This window comes from Schistocerca americana, chromosome 8, assembly GCF_021461395.2.
Source record: "Schistocerca americana isolate TAMUIC-IGC-003095 chromosome 8, iqSchAmer2.1, whole genome shotgun sequence".
Taxonomy (NCBI): domain Eukaryota; kingdom Metazoa; phylum Arthropoda; class Insecta; order Orthoptera; family Acrididae; genus Schistocerca; species Schistocerca americana.
The window spans coordinates 40,611,990-40,636,523 of NC_060126.1; the positions used below are offsets into that span (position 1 = coordinate 40,611,990).

The window sequence follows — 24,534 nt, forward strand, 5'->3', positions numbered from 1 at the left end:
CCAGGAATTTTCAAAACAAGCAGTTGTCACATCTCTATCAGCCCCTGCAACGACAACGAACATCGTTCCAGAATGCCACGAATCCGTTGTGGGTCCCTTATCGCTATGGAAACACTGGCTATGAACAAGCTGACAGGCTGGCCGGGACAGGTGTGACCACTCGATTTGTTGTAACAGAACCTGTCCTAGGCATCACTAAGGCGATGCTAAGGATAAAACCAAGTACCTGGTTTAGGAGGCTGCACGTAGAATATTCGAATAAGGTGCGAAAATAAAATTTATGCCTAGCTAATGATGGTTCAAATGGCTCTGAGCACTATGGGATTTAACATCTGAGGTCATCAGTCCCCTAGAAATACTTAAAGCTAACTCACCTAAGGACATCACACACATCCATGCCCGAGGCAGGATTCGAACCTGCGACCGTAGCGGTCGTGCGGTTCCAGACTGAAGCGCCTAGAACCGCTCGGCCACAACGGCCGGCAAGCTAATGATGGCGAAGCCATGTTTCAAGAGAAGTTCTGTAATCCTGAGACTGAGTAGATGACAGATTAAACTTGCAGTATGACCTCTCACTGACCACGAGAACTATCAGAAACACCTTCACAAAACGGGTATAGAGGAAAGAAATGCACACTATGCGGTTTACGGGATGAAACCGCACGACATTTAATCTTCCAATACAAAGCGTTGGAGGTCTAAGGACACAGAATATTCGCGTCATTAACTTATAGAGAAACTGTCCCACTACCCTTTAAAGGCACTGACTGGCTTTACCAGAGTTACGGGGAGAGAAACCGCACAATAAACTCATAAACTCAGTTGCGGTGGAGACAACAGTGGGCCGAGGCCGCATATGTTTTGTCTCCGTCTGTAAATCGATCAGTCACGCCCTACGTGAGATATTGTAAAACTGGTCGCACTAACGTCTCGTTTCGTATTTCCTTTACAAATGTATTGCGTTTTGACCATAACTGTTCCAACAAATTTAAGTTTTCCTTTCTACTTCTCTAATACAGATTCTTCGCGATCGCCCCGTTTCGTGTCGCTTCTTAGTGTTATTCCACATATTTACGCGGTGTGACATTTTCAAGATTTTCACAGTTAACCTTGTTATTAGATAATACACAGTCCTTTCTCTTTGTTATGGACACATGATCTTACATTTATCCACATTTAAAGGGAAAGGCCATTCATTACACCAAGTGCAAAATTTTTCCGAGTCTGTCTGGAATTCCCTACAATCGTCCAACGCCGATAGTTTCTTGTACACCGTCTATGAACAACCTTACTCTACAGCTGATCCATTCCGATAAATAGTTTGTGTACAGAATACTGAAAGCATTTGACGCCCTGTTACGCGTAATTGCCGCGCGGGGTAGCCGTGCGCTCTAGCGCGCTTAGTCACGGTTCGAGTCCTCCCTCGGGTATGAGTGTGTGTGTTGTCCTTAGCGTAAGTTAGTTGAAGGTAGATCAAGTAGTGTGTAAGCCTATGGATCGATGACCTCAGCAGTTTGATCCCGTAGGAACTTACCACAAATTTCCAAATTTTTACGCATGATCGGGGCACACCCGTTATTCTTGTAGAACATTTTCTGTCCAGGATAACGTTCTGGATTCTATTTAGTTAACTTCGTCGAGCAATCACATGTTCGCAAGGTGCTATATAAGTGATGTGTTACCGTGTCGAATGCCTTTCGAAAATCTAGGCTCGTTTCAAAGTGAAAATAGTACAATTTAGGTAACTGCAAGGTGTAGAAGAAAGCAGATGCAAGGCCGTGGTTGTAAAACGGAAGCCAAGTTTTTATGTGTAATTCCAAATTTAGTGTATATATTCTGTACACTGACTCGTTAAACATTATTTCGGTAAAAGAAGTGTTCAAATGATCTACGGGACATGTAACTAACTAACTAATTGGATGAACTCCAAGGAAATATTACGCACTGACTAAAGAAGTGACGTATAAAACACTGTTTCGACCGACCTTTGGAGTATAGCCCAGCAGTGTGGGTCAGACGAAACTGAGAAGATCCACCGAAGAGTGGATGATTTTGCGGTGCGATCGTTCACAAAGCACAAGAGCGCCACTGATATGCTCAAGAAATTTCCGCGGCGGGCACCATAAAGACAGCGTTATCCATTACGGAGAGGTTTGCCGCCAAAATTCAGAGAGGGCACGTTGTGAGGAGCGGCAGACAGCATACCACTTTCTCCCACATACGTGTCGCGAAAAGACCACGGCTGGAAAATCAGAGAACTTTACCCACAGTTCCCGAGCACCATTTGCGGTGTTGATGTTTTTAGTTCGGTTTGGTACAGCTGCGCACGCTAGACCACCTTCATCTCTGCAACCCACGTCCACTCGAACATGACTATTGCATTTAGACTTGGTATCCTTCTACATTAAGTGAGGGAGAGCTGATCGTATTTTAATACCTGAAATCCTTATGTGGCAGCTCGCACGCCATATGCAGCTTTAGTACTTGAAATCCGCAATTTATGTTGTTCCTTGCAAGGCGTATGCGGGTTAGTAACCATCCGATCCGAATCACTCTCAGAATACCGGTGCGCGGCGTTTATTTGAGGATTATGTTTCTGCACAAAACACACGTTGGGCCCGCTCATTGGTATTGTCCAGGCGCCGCGACCTGCTCCGGATTGGACAAGCAGTGGGGTACGTAAGAAACACCTAACAGGGGCCGCCACTGGTGTATATACATTTCACATGAGAGCGCCGGAAAAATGCTGGCTGCGACGTGAGATACCTGAATAAATCGAAAAGACAGGTAATATAAAATTCATCACTTACGTCTAAATTTACCCAAATATTTCCTTCTTGCCGTTTCATGGGCGTTTAGGACAGTTTGCCAATGACTTGGGTACATAATTTGCACCTTCGGTGTTCTTGTTATTGACTGCCACACATTTGTCCACTTCTTTTTCTGTGTCAAATGTCCGAAAATATAGGAAAACTCTATTACAGTTTGACTATTTTTCCCGCGAAAGCATCATCCGTACTGTTTTTTTTTTCGCCACTGAAACAGAATTTAGCATCTAGTAGCTGGGCGCCTCAGTAGAGCGGGTAGTTAAAGTGTAAGACACTCCTAGAAAGCCGCCTACGATAGTACGACCTGCGAGATAGCCCACTATTTGATAAACTCGTAAACTCGGAAAGTGGATAATAAATCGCGTGTTGTCCCCGAGCAGCTTCCAACAAAGTTATTCCGCCTTATTCATCATAACGGATATGCTTCTCCGTTAAACGCAGTGGCTACCAGTACCGGTTAAGCTATCTTCATAAATGGGTAGTGTTAAGTAGAAACGGGACAGTACATTCTTCCATTACGTCAGGCATGTCACTAAATCACCTTTTATTGCAACATCAGTGTCATCACAGTTTTCGATGAATGTCGACTTTAGAAGAGTTAATTAGAAGCTCACTCTGCCTATCACAGGTTGGTGCTTGAAACACGACATTATGTAGTGCGTCTCGAAGGATTTACGTACGCATAATGATGTCCACAGTTTACACCATTAAAACAAGAAATGAACTTCGTTCACTCTGAAAGGAGTTCGACATTTACGCAAAAGTCGTTTTGCCGTCTGCCAAATAACATAAAAAGTCCGATAGATAGCAAAGCAAATTTCAAATCTAATCAGAAGTCATTTATTCTGGACAAGTATTTCTAATGTGCAAACGAAAATTTAATTACAGTATTTTAGAACTTGGAACATGACTGGTGAAAAAAACGTTAATTTTTATTTAATAGAAGCCGCTGTTCTATTTCTTAGTTCGTAAATATCTAGCATGGAGCCATATTCAGGAAACAAATCGTATGCACATAGCCTAATAACTATGTTGACTCACTTCATTTCAGTAGGATCGTTGCGAATAATCTGTGGAACATTTTATTAACTGACTTAGTTCTAACCCGAAAATTTCGACGAATCATTATTGACTAAATGTCTTATGACCATGTAGAAGTCACGAATTACTATAGTAAAGGTTGCAACACACAAATCTGCCCTTCAGTCAGAGAGATTTAAAGAACTGTGCAACATCGATTTGAAAGAGTGAAAGATTTTCTGCTCACATAAAACGCGGCGTGCTGGCTCGCGAGACAGCGAGGTGAGCACGATCTGGATCGAATGCGTGCTGCGGATGCATTACTGCTGATGTGGTAAAACGGCCAGAGCGCCTGGTTTATTGTCAAAACAACTATAGTTACTTGGAAACTGTTATTGAGCGGCAGGAGGATAGTGAAGAAGAATATGAGTGAAACGAAATATTTCGTAATGAGCAGAGAGAACGACGACAACGTCTGGATGTGGCTGCTAAAATCTTTGAAAGTGTAAAAGAGTTCAAATATCTTGGGCGTAGTACTCACTGAGGGAAATGAGACAGACCTGGGAATAATGGAGAGAATTCAAGTAGTATGCAGGTGGAGGTTTCCAGTCGGGAAGCTGCTCAGCTATCGGCTTCTATCGAGATCCACGGAGATTGGGATCTACAACCTGTGGACCTCTATGGAGTAGAGATGTGAACTCTGACCAAAAAGATAGGGACAAAATCCTAGCATTTGAGAACACTGTTCTGAGATACTTTTTGAACCAATGAAGGATAGAGCCGACTGGAAAAACCGCGAACTGCAGGAGTTGTACAAATCGCTGGACGTTGTGATTAAAGTGAGAAGATTGAAGTGGTGTCTGCTCTTAACGCGTCGAGATGGCCAGATCGCTGGCAGGCGGTGGAACAAGATCAAGGAAAGGGCATGGCTCAGAGGGGTTCACGGGATGGGGAGAATATGGCTACTATGGAACTAGCTGGAGAAGAATACATGGGGGGATGGACATGGAGGAGGGAAATGGGCTTTGGCCTTCCAGAATACGTCGCTGAAAACCAAAGTCTGCAGGGCTTTTATGACTACTTCTTGGTCCAATGGCACGATAACGAACATATGCCAAGAGATATTTGGAACCACAGTGGAAGGGGCCATCGTGCTAATATCGTCTCAAAAGGATGGAATCGAAGAATAAATACATTAGTAACTGACGAATTGTAAACTTTTCTGGGGAAAGAAGAAAAAGATCACCAATGGAGGCTGACGAAGCGAATGCAAATGCTATAAAGAAACGCAAAACTAATGGACTGGTAGTGCAGGAGAGTTGCAAACTATGTGCTGCTCTTAGAGGAATGACCATAATTAGGTTCGGCGTAGCCTTAGATTCAAACGTACAGTGTACAGGGCGCAGTGCAAAGGGAAGACCCCGCCCAAAAATTTAACTTTTCTTCTACCTTGCCGACAGCAACCAAATTTCAAAGTCGTGTGTATCATGCAAGCAATATCCAAGTTTTGAAATTCATAACATTGATTTTCGAGTTTTCAATTTTTAACGTGCATTTAATGGTATTCCTTAAAATAATTTCTGGTACTCCCACCAAAACTTTGAAATACCAGATTTTGAAGGCACATTCACAAGACATAGTTTAACGATTCTGTGGTTTCATTTTATGTGAAGGTTAATACTTTGTTTTCAGCGTTTATTTCAAATTTCAGCCTTAAATGTTCTTTAATTATCGGTACATGAATGTGACGATTATTTTAGATAATATTAATGGATAGAAGCAAGCAAACAGATCAAGACTACTTCCTGCAATAATTTCATTCAGACTGGTTAATATTTATGATTAAAGAAATTGTCGCTGAGGTTAAAATAACTAAAGGTAAAAAGGATTTTAACATTTCATCAAAAATGAATGTTACTACAAAACACATAACCATTAAAATTCACCGGCATCATCAAGTTTTCCCTTCCTGCTTATATGAGGCTTCTTCTTGTAATTTCAAGATCAAGATAGCTTTTTTCTTCAATTTTCTGAATAAAAAAGCTTTCACAGTCTTCCTGAGGAGGGCAGTGGTAGGGATATTTTATTGTAAGCCAGTACCTATTTCTTTGGAGCTTGTTGATTGTACCGAATAGGACTTCAGTGAATTCCCTAAATTCACATTTACACAGCCAGCATGCAAAGTAATTGATTGCCAACGACTAGCTGCCAACTGTTTCGCTTCAGTTGTCCTGGAAATGTTGCATCTTGTTTTTCCCAGTTTATGCCAGGCTCGGAGTAAAGATGGCGCCGTTTGACAGTGATGGAAATAAAAAATTGTCTTTGGTATCTTTTGATACGCCAGAGACACTTACGCAGATACGCCAGAGACACTTACGCAATCCGTACTTGAAAAATTTCTTAGACGTGCTTGTAATTCGAATACAGCCAAATCTTTTTCGCATCTAACAGTAAACACGCTAAAGATCTGAAGTAGCCATCGTTTATTTTTTTCTGAAATTGAAGTTAGAGGGTGGTGTTTCCACTTTTAAATGAAGAGTAGCTGTTTTTAAAGGCAGAAAAGTAACTGGTGGTCGGGTTTCAAACGTTAAAGCGTTCCGACACATGAGCATCAATGTGTTTATTGTATGCGATGGTGTTTTGAAGCGGATAGCTTTCTATTAATGGGCTTCAGAACTTTGAACACAACAAAAAAATTCATTACAATAGATTCCATGCGAAAGATTACGGACACTTGGCGAACAGCAAGAAGCCGACGTGAATATATTTGTATTTTCAGGATGAACACTCAACCAAATTCAACGAATGAATCTCCAGTTAGATCAGGTTGTCATGCTGCTTTTCGGCTTACAAAGGGTTGCGCAGTTTCATTAATTTTCTGGTTACGTTGACGGTGTGCAAACTAGGCTACAGTTAGAACTTTTACACCCACTGTGTGTCGTTTGCGTGATTAGTTTCGTAGCGGAATTAGTTTCCTCAACATAAATTTTCACGACTTTACAAGTCTGCAGCTCCGATTACGTCGATATTTAGACTTGTATGTATTAAACTGGAGACCTAGAAACTACGGACATGCTTCATCCCGCCGCAGCCCTCAGTGGTTCAGAACCCCACATTAGGCCACAGCAGTCCACCCACCCCATCACCGCCCCCAGAGCGAACCCAGGGTTATTGTGCGGTTCGGCCCCCAGTGGGACCGTCTCATACCAGACGAGTGTAACACCAAATGTTTGCGTGGTAGAATAATTATGGTGTACGCGTACGTGGAATCGGTGTTTGTAGAGTGTAACTGTGGTGAAAAAAGGGGAACCAGCCCGCATTAGCCGAGGTAGATGGATACCGTCTTAAAAACCATCCACAGACTGACCGACACCGGACTTCGACAGTAATCCCCCGGGCGGATTCGTGCCTGGGACCGGCAGGCCTTCCAGCCCTCGAAGCAGCGCGTTAGAACGCGCGGCTAACCGGACAGGTTATGTTTAGACTTACTTGTACGTGCTGCTTTTTTACGCAGTGAAGAGAACGAAATCCACCCTTAGAAGCTCACTGATAGAATTCAACTTACGAGCTTGTCTTCGGATTAACATTACTCTAAAAGTGGTAGCAGACAGTGATCTTTTAGTGAAAAGCAAACTAAGTAGTTTTCATCGACATTCTGTGTATTTATGTTTGACGTTTAAATACACTGAAGCGCCAAAGAAACTGGTATAGGGATGCGTATTCAAATACAGAGACATGTAAACATGCAGAATACGGCGCTGCTGTCGGCAACGCGTATATGAGACAACAAGTGTCTGGCGCAGTGGTTAGATCGGTTACTGCTGCCACAGTGGCAGGTTATCAGGATTTAAGCAAGTCTGAACGTGGTGTTATAGTCGGCGCACGAGCGATGGGACACAGCATCTCCGACGTAACGATGAAGTGGGGATTCTCCCATACTACACTTGACGAGTGTACCGTGAATATTAGGAATCCGGTAAAACATCAAATCTCCGACATCGACGCGGCTAGAAAAAGATCTTGCAAGAACGGGACCAACGACGACTGAATAGAATCGTTTGATGTGCCAGAAGTGCAACCCTTCGGCAAACCGCCGCAGATTTGAATGCTGGGCAGTCAGCGTGCGAACCATGCAACGAAACATTATCGAAGTCCCACTCCTGTACCATTGATGACTGCACTACACAAAACTTTACGCCTCTCCTGGGCCCGTCAACACCGACTTTGGAGTGTTAATGACAGGAAACATGTTGCCTGGTCGGACGAGTCTCGTTTCAAATTGTATAGAGTGGATGAAGGTGTACAGGTATGGAGACAATCTCTTGAATCCATGGTCCATGTCTGGAGGGGAGTGTTCAAGCTGGTGGAGGCTCTGTAATGGTGGAGCGTGTGCGGTTGGAGCGATATGGGACCCCTGATACCTCTAGATACGGGTTTGACAGGTGACGCCGGCCGGTGTGGCCGAGCGGTTCTAGGCACTACAGTCTGGAACCGCGCGACTGCTACGGTCGCAGGTTCGAATCCTGCCTCGGGCACGGATGTGTGTGATGTCCTTAGGTTAATTAGGTTTAAGTAGTTCTAAGTTCTAGGGGACTGATGACGTCAGAAGTTAAGTCCCATAGTGCTCAGAGCCATTTGAACCATTTTTTTGACAGGTGACACGTACGTAAGCATCCTGTCTGATCACCTGTTTCCATTCATGTCCATTGTGCATTCCGACGTACTTGGGCATTTCCAGCAGGACAATGTGTCAACCCAAACGTCCAGAATTACTACAGAGTGACTCCAGGGACAGTCTTGTGAGTTAAACCCCTTCCGCTGGCCACCAAAGTGCACAGACATGAACATTATTGAGCATATCTGGGATGCCTAACAACGTGCTGTTCAGAAGAGATCTCCATCCCGTCGTACTCTTACGGGTATATGGACAGCCCTGCAGGATGCATGATGTCAGTTCCCTCCAGCACTACTGCAGAAATTAGTCGAGTCCATGCCAGGTCGTGTTGCACACTTCTGCGTGTTCGCGGAGGCCAACAGGATATTAGGCAGGTGTACCAGTTTCTTTTACTCTTCAGTGTAAAATGATAAGAAATATAAATTTGTCAATTTAAATTTCGTTCAGAAGCAGCAATTATAGTATGGCTGCAACAGTCGTAGGAAATACCATGTTTCTAACTTAGCTTAGCCCCGTTCTTTGCATCATCAAAATATTAAAGGAGCTGTTAAAATGAAAAGTGTGGCGAGCGCCTCCGGGCGGGTACATCCGATCACCTGGTGCAAGTCTTTTGATGTGAAGGCACTTGGCCGACTTGCGCGTCGATGAGGATGAAATGACGACACAAACACCCAGTTATTGAGCGGAGAAAATCGCTAACCCAGCCGAGAATCGAACCCGGGCCTTCCGGCATGACAAGCCGGCGCGCTGTCGACTCGGCTACATTGCTGGACAAGAGAGGCGTTGAATGTCATTGTCACTTCTCATGACGTTGAATTTCATTGTCAGTTCTCATTAATACATCAGTTTTAAAAAATAATTTTGCTACGAAAAGCGTTAATGAGCCACCTTGAAGCGATGCGAGGTTGCTCATTGCTGTGGTGTGAGCGCGAGCCAGCTCACACGAGCAGCGGAACTGGTAGACTTCTTAGTGTGCCTGCACCTGTGAATAGCCGGTTAGCGCGACAAGAGGCCCAGGTTCCGTGCCAGTGTAACTCCGTGCGAATGTCAGTCCGTGCAAGTGTTCCAACCACGACGCAGCCGGGCCGCTGCGGCAGTGCCCGTGGCCAGAGGGCAGAGCCCGTGGGCTGGGCTGCCCTGCCTCTGGAGCGCACTCGACCCGCTCTCGGCTCGTTCCCAGCTGGCCGGGGGCGCCCTCTTCGGCCCCGCCGCAATCTGCTGACCTGCAATTACAGAGAGAGGCGGAGGGCGGTGCGCGGCGGCGAGTGCCTTCTGCAGGCCCGGCGGCTGAGTACGTAACTCTCCTGTGCCCGCCACGTTCCACGCAAACGATCAAAATCTGTGTCTCGCTGGGGGATACGATGCGTTTCTCGTGCAATGTGAATGGTTCGTAGAGCAAAAGTAGAATTTAACCTGCCGTCGACGATGGAGTACGAGCTCTGATTATACAAGAATAAATGGGAAATCTGCTGTGACCTTTCACAGGGGCAGTAGCGGAGCTCACGTTACGTGTGTGGTCTTTCTGTATCTGCTGCACTATGATCCGTCGCCGGTCTAGCCGATGATGGTAGAGTGGTTTAAATTCCCTCAGAAAGCGCTCTTTCGTTGTGTTTGTGCCTTGAAAGAGACGGGGCTTTCACCTGTTGAATTATCACCTGCTGTTCAAGATATTATCCGGCTACGTTGTCGTAAGCTGTGTGCGCATTAAACATACCACAACTTTGCAAAAACAGACATAATGTCTAATAGGATAGCAGCAGTTGAAACGATCCCTTAGAAAAATTGAAAATGATCGTGCTGATAAAACTCTTACATTATTTGATTTTCAAACAGCTGAGCAAAAATGAACGTACTCAGACATTCACTAAAGTGACACACAATATTTTTAGCGCAACGCAATCTGACTTTCAGTAATCCCTACAAAAGAATGGCCCTAACTAACAATAACCTATACCTTTCATGAATTCTTACCTCACAAAAATCTTCGTTACTCGAACTACTGCAACACAGCGAGCGCCAATACTGCCAGCTTAATAAAAGATTCAAACTACTGAAGGCACTAACTACTGATAGGCATAGTTAGCAAATGAAAGATTTTGATAGAGAACAAACAATGTATTTACCTTAATAGTGTTCAAAAGTCATAAATATATATCGGTTCATGACATCCAGTCTTACAAATTTACTGTCTCTGTCCAGATCATTCGCTCTGAAAACTCCGCCATCTCACTCCCCACATCCACCACTGCTGGCGGCTCACCTCCAACTGCGCAACGCTATGCGCTGTTAACAGCCAACTGCCCAACACTACAATAGCGAACAACAATGCAAACCAGCCACAGACTGCACACAGCACAGCCAGTGATTTTCATACAGAGCGCTACGTGGCGTTACCAACATAAAAACCTAAACAGCCTACTTACAGAGTCAGTGAATTTTACAATGTTACTTATAATCCGTCTTGATTGCAAAATTTTTACTCATATCACCGGTTTCGGTTCAACTAGAACCATCTTCAGATATGATATTTCGGTTACAAGAGTAACCCGTCCAAATCTAGCAACTTTCACATGCTGCGATAATACAACACGAAACATGCTTCTTTAAATCTTTTCAGTGTTCCCCGTCAATTCTGTCTGGGGACCCGATCCCGTGCATCAGTAGTATAGTACTCCAAAAGAGGCTGAACAAACGTAATGCAGGCAGTCTCTTTAGCAGATTTGTTGCGTCTTCTAAGTGCTGTCCCACTTAAACGCAATTGTTATCCCCATGTATTTACTTTAATCACGACTTTAAAATTTGTTAAAGGTGTAACTCAAATGTAACGTTTTTCTATACTCGTGTGCACTACTTGATGATTTCCACGCTTCGGGATCAAAGGATCGATTGGTGCTATTCGTACGCCGCCGATATCTCACGTAAATTATTTAGGAATTCGTTTTGATCTTCCGAAGACTTTAGCAGATGTTAGACGACAGCATGACCTTTAAAAAATGTAAGACGGCTCTTGAGAATGTCTCGTAAATTGTTTATATAGATTAAGAACAGCAAAGGACCTGTAGCAATAGCTGTGGCAACCCCGGATAGAGTGTTATGGATGAGTACCTTTGCCGTTTCAAATGGTTCAAATGGCTCTGAGCACTATGGGACTTAACTTCTGACGTCATCAGTCCCCTAGAACTTACAACTACTTAAACCTAACTAACATAAGGACATCACACACATCCATGCCCGAGGCAGGATTCGAACCTGCGACCGTAGCGGTGGCGCGGTTCCAGACTGTAGCGACTAGAACCGCTAGGCCACTCCGGTCGGCCCGCACGGACTCACACCATCTGAGTACTGTGGATGTTCCAGTATCAACACCTTCAAATACGCAGGAACTCCTGCACTGGATCCACAGTGTGGGATCGTGCATTGTCACGAAGGATGACGGGATGCAGTCCAGCAGGGAGGGAAGGAGCACAAGTGTTATGTTGTCCGCGGGGGGACTTGCCAAACGGGGCCGATCTCGAATGACATCCGAGGCATCCCGAAACTCTTTCACCGATCTCGTCACTGTGCGATATGGCACTGGTGCATCTCCACACGCCTCAGGCAGTTCCTGAAAACATTGTGCGCTCCGAACACGTACCACTTCAACCTCGATCAGTGCATATTGTTCGTGTTTCCTAAAAAGTACTATCAGGGTGCTCGAACTGGTCATGTTACGGTAGTGTTGCCACTACTTTTTATGCTATCCTAGTAGCTTGTTGACTACGAGAGGATGAGAGTGTGTGTTGTAAGACGTTTATATTTCTATTGTGTATCGTCAAATCACAATTTATGAAAGATGTTTATATTTTATTAATAGGATTAAGTGCGAATAATTAATATTTGTCATGTTGGAAATAATTGTGGTAGCAGGGAATGTCTGCACCAAAGTATTGTTGGTAAGAGAGACCGAAAATTGATATAATTTTAAAAAGGGCGGGAGATACATTTTAAGAAAAGACCGGGAAAGACCGCGCATTGATACATTTTGTAATGGTAGCAGGGATTGTCTGCACCAGAAAGCATTGTTGGCAGGAGAGATCGCCCTTTAGCGTTCGTAGGAAGTCAGTAGTAAGCGAGATGTGACGCGAGTTGGTAGAAGATCTGAAGCGAGATGTTGAGAGGAGCGGTGTGCCTGCCAGCCACTAGCTATGATTTACAAGAGATTATAAACTGATGTAGAGAGACATCAGCTAACTATTATAATAAGAGGAACTCATATTATTGAATTAATTTTTTGAGAAACTCAAGACTACTGAAGGTATATTTGCGCATTGCTAGTTGTAAATTATTGTAAAAAGTAAGTCCCATTTGAACGTTGTAAAATCATTTCATTCAGAATATAATTAACTTTTGCCAGCAACATTGCATTTCTAATTATAATCCATCCCAAAAACCATGAACGTAAAACTTTAAAAAAATTTATTGTTGTCAAGACAAAGTTTAACTATGAATTACGTAACTTCAGTCAAATTAATTAAAGAATAACGTCAGCTTTTGTTATTAAAGAATAACGTCAGCTTCGGTAATAAATACAGCCACTTATTATGACAGCCCACCAGCAGTTAATACAGTATAGTAAACCAGAGTAAGTATATTCATGTCGCAGTTCGATGTAGCAGTCAGATGGCGATCCAGTAACAGTAAAAAAGGTAAGGAACAGTTTTGGGTTATTGCAGATAACGACTGAGGGCCACACGACGACGACACATTCTATGTTTCGTTGAAATAATCCGAAAATCACTTTTATGAGAAAGAGAATAAATTTCAAAGGGAAGATTTCATTTGTTATTATTAAGCAAGAGATAGAAATCCTAAGGAAAGGTTTCGTCGGTTATTGTAGAAGGGAAGAAAAGAGGTATAGAGGAGACGGGAAGGTATCAGTGTGTGTGTGTGTTTGCGGCAGGTCGCCGCCGCGCACCCGCCGATCGTCGGCGTCGAGCGTAGGCAGCGGCGGGCCGCCGAGCGCAGCAGTGCCGACGCCGCCCCCGCCGCCCCCACAGCCGCAGCCCCAGCCGCTGTCGCCCGGCGGCGGGGGCGGCACGGGCCTGCGCTCGCGCTCGCCCACGCCCCGCCGGTCGCTGGCTGCGCCGCGGCCCGCCGCCGGCCGCTCGCGCTCCAGGTCGCCCACGCCCGGCGGCGCCAAGCCGCACGCGCTCGCCCCTGGAGCTGGAGCTGGGGGCGGCTCCGGGCCGCAGCGCAGCAGGGACGCCAGCCCCGGCAAGCCGCTGCAGCGCAAGGACAGAGACCCCAGCCCCGCGGTGGCGCCGGCGCCGGCTTCCGCCCCCGCCCCCGCCCCCGCCTCCACAGCCGCCGACGCCCACAACGACTCGGGCTCCGAGGTGTCGGACGAGGGCTACCGCAGCCTAGGCACCGTGGCCGCCGCCAGCTCGCCGCCGGCCCAGGGCGTCGACGACGGCGTCGTCGGGGTCAAGGCGGTCGCCGAAGACTCGGAGGTCGCCGCGGACGAGTGCAAGGACGGCGGCGTCGCGGCCGACGCGCAAGCCTCAGGTAGGCGAGCTGTGTCGTTTAACCCATTCGTGGTTAACAATCATTTTGCACATATTTAAAAAATATAGGTCAAAACCTCTTTTGTGCCTTCATTAACACCGGACTTTAACTAACAAAAAAGGATTATAAGTTGACCGATTTTGTTAATCACGTGTGTCCCACGAACTTAACCACGCCCATGTTTTCAATGGAATCTAAGATTTGCAACGTTAAATTTTTGTTTGTAGCTCGCGGTGCGTAAAACTGTTTTGTTCACGACGTTTCGTCCGCAGCTGCGTCGGGCATCTTCAGACGTTATCCCGATTCCGCCAAGTCTTGTCTACTGAGAGGTCAGACGTGAGAGAATGGAGACATTTTTACGATATTTATGTCTCTCGTCCAACTCTTCATTTGGCAACACCCATTGGAACCGTGAGCACCTCTGAAGATGGCCACTACAGTTGTGGGCGAAACGTCAGGTGTAAAAAAGTTTCACATGCAACAAGTGTTTCAGCAGGAACTGAGAACTGATCGTCAAGACGTTCATTGTAGTGTCGATCTAATAAGTTTCCTTTAATTTACGTCTATGGTCACAAACGTTTTGTTAACAGACTACCGGTTTCGGTAATCGGCATCGTCAAATGGCTTCAGTACATTAGGACTTTGTTTTCATGAAACAGATCTGATGAAACCGGTAATCTGTTAACAAAAAGTTTGTGACCATAAACGTAAATTAAAGGAAAGTTATTACATATACGGGGCACTGTTTTTTCGTGACAATGTCGCAGCTTGTGAAAGTAGTGTCGATCACCGTTGTTAACTTCGTTCAAGTTATGCAAAGTTTATCCACCTTCTCGCCCGCAAACTGAAATCGCGTTAAGATTTCACAATAGGACATACACGTGCAAAGATCTACTGAGGTAGCTCGAGATGGTACGATTTTAACTGCAACTCCTGTGTGCCACTGCTTCATGCAGCATATGTAGTACGGTGCAGAGAAGCAGGGGGAGGTTTTGCGAAGAAGGACTCGGCACGATGTTGGCACTGACTGGTCGTTCGGTGGCCGTGTTGGCAGAGCGTCAGGAGCTGAGCCGCCACGCGTCCTCGCCAGACTCGGTGGTGTCCACCTCCGAGGAGGCGGCGACCCCGCGGCAGCAAGAGCCGCAGCGGGAGGCGGAGCCCGCTGCCGCCCCCGCCGCCCCCACGCCGCCGCCGCCCCCGCCGCCGCCCCCGCGCCGGCCCGGTAGCGCCTGCAGCAGCGCCAGCAGCGACAGGGACAGCCGCGACCAGCTGCCGGAGGTGGCGCTGTCGCCGCGCCGCATGGCCTCGCTGCAGGTCAAGCCGCAGTCGCAGTACAGGAGGCCCTCGCAGCAAGGTACGGGCCCGCCCGGAGTTCAGGGCTCGTTTCCTCTCCAAAACTCGCCGCCTCGGCTCCTGTTAGGGTCTGCATAAGCAGTCTACTGGTGCCCCTAGAGGTTAGCCTTTGGGTGATATAACAGAAGACGGCTAGTTAAGCTCAAAACACGGGTCCAAACGGTGTCCTTTGGAGCTGAAACTCGCCGGCCGGAGTGGCCATGCGGTTCTAGGCGCTACAGTCTGGAGCCGAGCGACCGCTACGGTCACAGGTTCGAATCCTGCCTTGGGCATGGATGTGTGTCATGTCCTTAGGTTAGTTAGATTTAATTAGTTCTAACATGTGGGGGACTGATGACCTCAGAAGTTAAGTAGCATAGTGCTCAGAGCCATTTGAACCATTTTTAATGGCTTCCTTCTGCAAGGGTTTATGAGCAGGTGTTTATGAGTGCCCCGCTAAGTATAGATCTATTTAAGCACCAGAAGACTTGGACATTGAGAGATATAGTGCAGGATTTGTTCTGCGGTAGGATATTTGTGTTGAGATCAGTGTAGGTAACATGCAGTGAGAGGGACAGAGGGGGCCATTGGAGGAGAGACTGGTGGGTGGAGGCAAGGTAGAGAGGTTTCTTGACTGATTGCCTGTTTTGAACGAGCAAGTCTTCGACGTTCTGAAGTAAGAATTGGTTTCTCGGTTCAGTTGGGTCATTGAGTAGATAGTCAGGTGCTGTTCTTGATAAACATTTAGATTTCTTCAAGAAGGTCAATACTGTTAAAATAAGTCAATGCTATATACATATTATCTTTATCTGCTACAAACATACAAAAAGCTCCAATTCTGTGCAAATGTCGTAACTTTACATTATTTTATTTCTGGCCATTCACGTTAACACCAGTTTTGATTTAAGTATTTGATCATACGTCAACTATATTACATGCAAACGAAAACGATAATCTCTCTGAGCAAAGTAGTACGTTATATCTTTGTATAAACACCTTTGTAAGAAGCAACAGTGGTACAGCACATGCTGGACGCTGGCAAAGTTTCATAACTACACATTATGCTTTGAAATAGTCATGTAACTTCCTGTGGACCATCTGAAGATGAGGCTGAAAAGGTTCGAAAACAAATTTATAGAATAAACACACTACTGGACATTAAAATTGCCACACCACGAAGATGACGTGCTACAGACGCGAAATTTAGCCAACAGGAAGAAGATGCTGTGATATGCAAATGATTAGCTTTTCAGAGCATTCACACAACGTTCGCGCCGGTGGCGACACCTACAACGTGCTGACATGAGGAAAGTTTCCAACCGATTTCTCATACACAAACAGCAGTTGACCGGCGTTGCCTGGTGAAACGTTCTTGTGATGCCTCGTCTAAGGAGGAGAAATGAGTACCATCAAGTACCCACTTTGATAAAGGTCTGATTGTAGGCTATCGCGATTGCGGTTTATCGTATCGCGACATTGCTGCTCGCGTTGGTCGAGATCCAACGACTGTTAGCAGAATATGGAAACGGTGGGTTCAGGAGGGTAATACGGAGCGCCGTGCTGGATCCCAACGGCCTCGTGTCACTAGCAGTCGAGCTGACAGAAATATTATCCGCATGGCTGTAACGGATCGTGCAGCCACGTCTCGATCCCTGAGTCAACAGATGGGGACGTTTACAAGACAACAACCATCTGCACGAACAGTTCGATGATGTTTGCAGCAGCATGGACTATCAACTCGGAGACCATGGCTGTGGTTCCCCTTGACGCTGCATCACAGACAGGAGCGCCTGCGATGGTGTACTCAACGACAAACCTGGGTGCACGAATGGCAAAACGTCATTTTTTCGGATGAATTCAGGTTCTGTTTACAGCATCATGATAGTCGCATCCGTGTTTGGTGACATCGCGGTGAACGCACATTGGAAACGTGTATTCGTCATCGATATACTGGAGTACCACCCGGCGTGGTGGTATGGGGTGCCATCGGTTACACGTCTCGGTCGTCTCTTGTTCACATTGACGGCACTTTGAACAGTGGACGTTACATTTCAGATGTGTTACGACCCGTTGTTCTGCCCTTCATTCGATCCCTGCGAAACCCTACGTTTTAGCAGGATAATGCACGACCGCATGTTGCAGGTCCTGTACGGGCCTTTCTGGATACAGATAATGTTCGACTGCTGCCCTGGCCAGCACATTCTCCAGATCTCTCACCAACTGAAAACGTCTAGTCAATGGTGGCCGAGCAACTAGCTCGTCACAATACGCCAGTCACTACTCTTGATGAACTGTGGTATCGTGTTGAAGCTGCGTGGGCAGCTGTACCTGTACAAGGCATCCAAGCCCTGTTTGACTCAATGCCCAGGCGTATCAAGGTCGTTATTACGGCCAGAGGTGGTTGTTCTGGGTACTGATTTCTCAGGATCTATGCACTCAAATTGCGTGAAAATGTAATGAAATGTCAGTTCTAGTATAATATATTTGTCCAATGAATACCCGTTTATCATCTGCATTTCTTCTTTGTGTAGCAATTTTAATGGACAGTAGTGTAGCTATTTGATATAAGCAATTGGTTGCAGTTTTGTGTATTTGTTTTGAATAAACAGTCAAAGGTTGTTAAACATTTGTAATGTGTAAGATTAATCAGCTGAATATTCTTCTTAAGTCATTAATTATGAGTTGAGATCTAGGGACGTGTGTGCACGAGAGAGAGTTATGTAGAGCGGCCTGTAAGAGGCAGAACACGTTGCCCTCCTGCAGAGTCTCCTCAGCAGCAGCCGCAGCAGCCGCAGCAGCAGGCAGCGGCGCCCATGACGCGCAGCCGGTCGACGTGCGGCGCCGTGGAGTGCGCCTTCAGCGACGCCCCCGCCGAGCTGTTCGCCCCCGCCGCCTCCCGCCGCCAGCAGCAGCAGCAGAGTGGGAGCAAGGGCCGCGCGGCGCCCTCCGCCCACCCCTCCTCCTACAACACGTGGTCCGGCCGGCAGGGCCGCGCCGCGCCCAAGTCTCGACCGCCGCTCACCGACAACACCTTCAGGTACGTCCACAACGTGTTCACCTACGTGCTGACACCGTACTTAACGTGCTCACCCATTTTATGTTCCCAACACTCCGGACCAGGCCACGACGTCGGACCTGCTGTTTTTGCAGTGTTCACATTGTCAGCTCGTCTGGACCGAGATATCAGACAGACTGTTTGGCATCGGCGTCTTCACAATTTGTGTTGGGCTGTGATACTAGGTCCACTGCTTGAAACTGTCGTGTTCACAATACGTACCTGCCTTGGCGGGCATATCGCACCCCATGTTAAAAGTGTGCACATGTCTTGTGGTCCGGATATAACACACACTGATTTACGCTGTGGTGTTTACACTGTTCGCTGGGCCAGGCCATGGAGTCAGATCCATGGTCCCTCTGGCTTGCATTGCGGTGTTCGCACTGCACACTGGATCGAGACATGATATCAGACCCAGTGTTTTGCTTTGTGTTGTTCACACCGCATGCAGAGGTAGTTAGACACACTATTTTGCACTGTAGTGTTTACACTGCACTAGGGCTAGCTGGAGTATCAGACTCACTGTTCTGCTTTGTGGTGTCTACATTTTATGCTTCGCTGAGCTGGGGTATCAGACCCACTGTTTGGCAATGTAGGCCTTGATGAAACACCTACTTTTTTGCATTGCAGTTTTCTACACTGTGTGCCAGACTGGGTTGAGATATGAGACCTACTGTTTTGCATCAGTTTTCCAGTGTGATGCTGGCAGTGTGTATCATCTCTAGTATGTATCATCCCTACTAAATACATCACATAGCTCTCATCTCTTTATCAAAATTTTACCTGATTATATTAATTAATCTTTCACTGTTCCTCTATTTTGGAGAGGTATGTAAGTGTGTACTAACCACCGCAATAATGAATTTCTTTCACTAAATAAGTTTCACTTTGCAGGTCGGTGCAATTCTTAATTTTATAAACAGACATGGATTAGGAGAATATTGAATTGTCACCAACATATCTTGCATTCCAGTTGTAAAATATAAAGTTCCATGGCCAGAAATTTATCACTTAATAAAATATTCTGGGATATTAAACCGTGGTGGGATGAATTTCTTCTCGAAACCAAATGTTTCATTCCCATTTTCAGAGGACATCTTCAAGGGATGTTATGGCTTTTTCAAAGGTTCAGAGCAGGCCCTGCCTCAGTTGCGAGCCACATTGTGCATTGGACCTGCGAGAAAGCCCCCCCCCCTACTGAATACACCTCCGAGGAAGCGGACGAAACGTTTGGTTTCGACAGAAAATTGAGCCACCATGGCACATTTTGAAAAACAATATTTCAATAAGTGCTGCCTCCCAGTTCACATCACTCTTGCTTACCTTTGAAAGGCAACTGCTCCTCTAACAACATATTCAGAGTTGCATCCATAGAAGGAAAAATTTTCACCTTTTGTGCTACTAATAAATGTGTAGAAATTGTAAAAAATACACCAAATATTGGTATTATGGTCCTCGTGCAAAATGTTAACAACGTCGGTACACCCCAAAACCACTTGGCGCTTGTAGTTCGATAACGGCGACACGTGCAGTAGGCTAGGCTGGGCTAGTTGGCTGACAGCAGCGCCTGCTTGCCCACAGCCGGTCGTCGGTGCAGCGGCGCAGCCTGGGCGCCTACGGCGGCGGCCGCCCGCACCACAGCAACAACAACTACCAGCACGCCAGCGCCCCCTGCAGCCCGCGCAGGCAGCCGCCGCACGCCGCCGCCGCCGCCACTGGGGGCGGCAAGGGCTCCCTGCCCGCCTCCCTGTCCGGCTCCCCCACCAAGATATCGCCGCTCATCGAACAGGTACGCTCACCACGCCGAGTCTCACTCACCAACGCACACCACTGTGGATTTTCGACCATCTCCGGTCTTGCCGCTCACTCTGAGTCCTCGAGCGTCTCGCTCTCTACTTCGCTTTCCCAGCCCTACACTGAAGCGCCAAAGAAACTGGTATAGGCGTGCGTATTCAAATACAGAGATATGTAAACAGGCAGAATACGGCGCTGCGGTCTGCAACGCCAGTATAAGACAACAAGTATCTGGCGCAGTTGTTAGATCAGTTACTGTTGCTACAATGCCAGGTTATCAAGATGTAAGTGAATTTTAGCATGGTGCTATAGTGGGCGCACGAGCGATGAGACACAGCATCTCAGAGGTAGCGATGAAGTGGGGTTCATCCCGTACAACCATTTCACGAGTGCACCGCGACAGTTGACACATCCTGTCTCATCACCTGCATCCATTCCTGTCCATTATTCATTCCGACGGACTTCTGCAATTCCAGCAGGACAATGCGATACCCCAAACATCCAGATTTGCTACAGAGTGGCTCCAGGAACACTCTTCTGAGTTTAAACACTTCCGCTGACCACCAAACTCTCCAGAAATGAACATTATTGAGCAAGAAGCTTCCTGGCAGATTAAAACTGTGTGCCGGACCGAGACTCGAACTCGGGACTTTTGCCTTTCGCGGGCAAGTGCTCTACCAACTGAGCTACCCAAACACGACTCACGACCCTTCCTCACAGCTTTACTTCCGCCAGTACCTCGTCTCCTACCTTCCAAACTTCACAGAAGCTCTCCTGCGAACCTTGCAGAACTAGCACTACCGGAAGAAAGGATATTGCGGAGACATGGCTTAGCCACAGCCTGGGGGATGTTGGTTGGTTGGTTGGTTGTTTTGGGGAAGGAGACCAGACAGCGAGGTCATCGGTCTCATCGGGTTAGAGAAGGACGGGGAAGGAAGTCGGCCGTGCCCTTTGAAAGGAACCATCCCGGCATTTTCCTGGAGCGATTTAGGGAAATCACGGAAAACCTAAATCAGGATGGCCGGACGCGGGATTGAACCGTCGTCCTCCCGAATGCGAGTCCAGTGTCTAACTCCTGGGGGATGTTTCCAGAATGAAATTTTCACTTTGCAGCAGTGTGTGAGCTTAGGAAGCCTACTGGCAAATTAAAACTGTGTGCCGGACCGAGACTCGAGAGCTTCTGCAAAGTTTGGAAGGTAGGAGACGAGGTACTGGCAGAAGTAAAGCTGTGAGGAGGGGGCGTGAGTCGTGCTTGGGTAGCTCAGTGGTAGAGCACTTGCCCGCGAAAGGCAAAGGTCCCGAGTTCGAGTCTCGGCCCGACACACAGTTTTAATCTGCCAGGAAGTTTCATAACAACACACGCCGCTGCAGACTGAAAATTTAACTCTGGATCATTGAGCATATCTGGGATGCCTGGCAACGTGCTGTTCAGAAGAGATCTTCACCCCTCGTACTCTTAGGAATTGATGGACAGCCCTGCAGGATTCACGGCATCAATTTCCTCCAGCACTACTTCAGACATAAATCGAGTCAATGCCACATCATTTTACGGCACTTCTCCGTACTCGCGGGGGCCCCACACGACATTAGGCACGTGTACCGGTTTGTTTGGCGCTTCAGTGTATGTGCCAACTCCCTGCAGTACCGCTTCCCGTCACCCACTGTTGAGATCTCTGACGTTCTGTTACACCCCACCTTGCCGTCTACACACACTCTGTCAGTTATGAGGGAAATTTCAACTGTCTTCTCCTCCCAGGCACAGATATTATTTCTGAAGTCCACACATTCCACGAGCTACACCCTGGCCTACCTCTTCCTTCTCCAAACAAGGCTCCATCAATTGTTTGCCTACGAACCTGCGATCATGCACATTCGGTATCACCTGCATCCCTTCTCTTGACACTCCTGAATATTCACCTTGACTCAAATCCCTCACAAAGGTGACGACAACACCATAATCCTTACGCTCCTAAACATCACGCGCATCGTCGTGCAATCAGGACTAACAGCATTGTTTTTATTCTTATAAAAAGTTTGGAATTATATTAATTAAATTGGAAGTCAACCATCCAGGCATGGAATACTTCATACCGTTTACTCTGATTGAATTAAGGTACCCTGACCCACATCGAATAAGAGACATTACATTACTCATGGAGTCATTCAATGGTGCCTGTAGCGTACAGTTTAACTGAGTGCGTCTCATGTTTTGATGAGAGGGCAGAAGAACTTTTAAGCACTGACATTCCTCGTCTTTTACAAGACAACGAGACGAGCGTGGTAAGCTCCAGAATACAGTAGATAGAGGAGTCACGGCAGTGTACTGCTGTGACAGGAATTTGCGTACATATCACGTATTTGTTACGTTTTGACATGTGCTACAGCACAGTGTAAGTAATATGGTTTATTAGCATCTAATTATATTATCCCTTAGTTGGTAACATGTAAAAAATCTGCTCTAACGGTAACGTACGTCTGGGAACCTAAAATTACTAAATTTTGCAATTTATGGCCACTTAGTGAATATCGAAAATAAATTACAGTTCAAAATATGTTTTCATTGCTTTTAAATCATAATTTGCGGTACAGTATTTAAAAATGACATATCCTTTTTTTATGAATTGGTTTATAAACTTTATTATTTTTTTGAAACATTCAAAAAATTAAATGTTGTTGTTGTTTCCAATGAAATAGTTTGTAAATATGACGGGTTTTCTCAGGTATATTGATATACAGGTTGGGACAAATGAAAGCGGCCTGGAGAACAGGTCCAGGTGGAGTATTCGTCTGCTTGATCGTCGAGGTATTCCCGTCTCTTGCAACAGGCGCTGGGATATGTGGTAGGACTCTGAAGCATTTTCTGGTGGACTGCAGACACTTTTCCTCGTGTGCGGGTACGTTTCGGAATGTTTTTTCACTTGTTCAAAGGACACCGTTTTAGGACTAAGCATTGCATGGCACTGTTTGCTGGCACTTGGAATCGTCGTTATATTTCTCAGCAAACAACTGACCACACCGTTTGCACGACTTTGTTGTCACGTGACTGCCCACAACGAACACCCGCTGCTCCACTGTGAATACCACGCCCCATTTCCACCGCTCCGCTCAGACTGACGCAGCTCGCACTATCCTCTGAACTGGTGTTGATCACGTGGCGGGCGTATACATGGTTTGCGTATCACAGGGTGTAGTAATATGTGTTGTGTTGGCTACTGAGGGAGTCAGCACCAATACAAACAAGAAAGGAGAGAAGTTGCGATGGCCGGCGGCAGGAATCCAAAATCATCTGCACAACACTGTTTAACATGGAATGAAACTTAACTTCTTTTGCCTCCAGCGTGCGATAACATCTATCCACTATTACTACTCACAAAAGGCACGTTCAGTCACGTCTTGATATTACTCAGTACTTATGCTCTCGAAATCTGCTACGGAACCTGGGTGACAAGCGATGGGCGGCTGGTTAAATCTGCAGGCGTGGCGCTGGCCGCCGTTTCTATTGGTGCACGGCACAGCAACCTCTTGATGCCGTTTCGCTCCGTTCAACTGCGGGTGAAACGAAGCACTGGTAAGATGAGTGATACCTCTAGCTGTATAAAACTGTTCAAAGTCCTGGGCCGTAAACTGTGGTCCGTTGTCCGTAACCAGCACTACAGGTAAACCTTCTAGGCAAAAAATAGATGGCAAAGCTTGAATGGTACTATGCGACATCGTCGAGTTAATGGACACTGCAAACGGATTTGTGTTAAAAGAGTCCACAACAATTTTTTTTTTAAATTTTAATTTTGTTCGCTTTAGTTCGTTTAATCTGCTCGGGGCGGACGTCGTAAGACATCCATTTAAGTTCGTTGTTGATCTGTTAACTCAGGTTTTTTTATTACAGAGGGCACATTACCCTCTGACCGAACACGCTGAGCTACCGTGTCGGCATGAAACAATAAGCCGACGAGTTACATTGAAATTACAATGAAATGAATACCCCTAGATGCATACAGGCGTTGATGTAAGTCAACGGGCAAAATTGAAAATGTATGCCCTGACCGGGACTCGAACCTGGGATCTCGTGATGACATGGCAGACGCTCTATCCATCTTTCTATTTTCTTTTTTGTTCGTTGTTCATCGTTGTGTTTGGTCTTTGCGGACGTCATATGACAATCGTTCAAGTTTGTTGTTGATCCTTTGACTCAGTTTTTTAATTACAGAGGCCAACCAGCTCTCTGACCGAACGCGCTGAGCTACCGTGCCGGCATATCCATCTGAGCCACCGAGGACACAGAGGATAGT

General features: G+C 46.4%; 1 protein-coding gene and 1 non-coding gene across 2 annotated transcripts in view; both read left to right on the plus strand.

Moving 5' to 3' along the window:
- Positions 1–24,534, plus strand: part of LOC124544979 (GAS2-like protein pickled eggs) — an 820,634-nt gene that overhangs the window by 780,726 nt on the left and 15,374 nt on the right. The window contains exons 8-11 of the mRNA XM_047123727.1: positions 13,463–14,067; positions 15,122–15,251; positions 18,143–18,436; positions 20,036–20,243. Of these exons, the coding sequence (XP_046979683.1) occupies positions 13,463–14,067; positions 15,122–15,251; positions 18,143–18,436; positions 20,036–20,243 (1,237 nt within the window). The remainder of the gene's footprint in view (positions 1–13,462; positions 14,068–15,121; positions 15,252–18,142; positions 18,437–20,035; positions 20,244–24,534) is intronic.
- Trnas-cga lies at positions 21,499–21,572 on the plus strand. Its single transcript has one exon. It is a non-coding gene; the product is annotated as a tRNA-Ser (tRNA).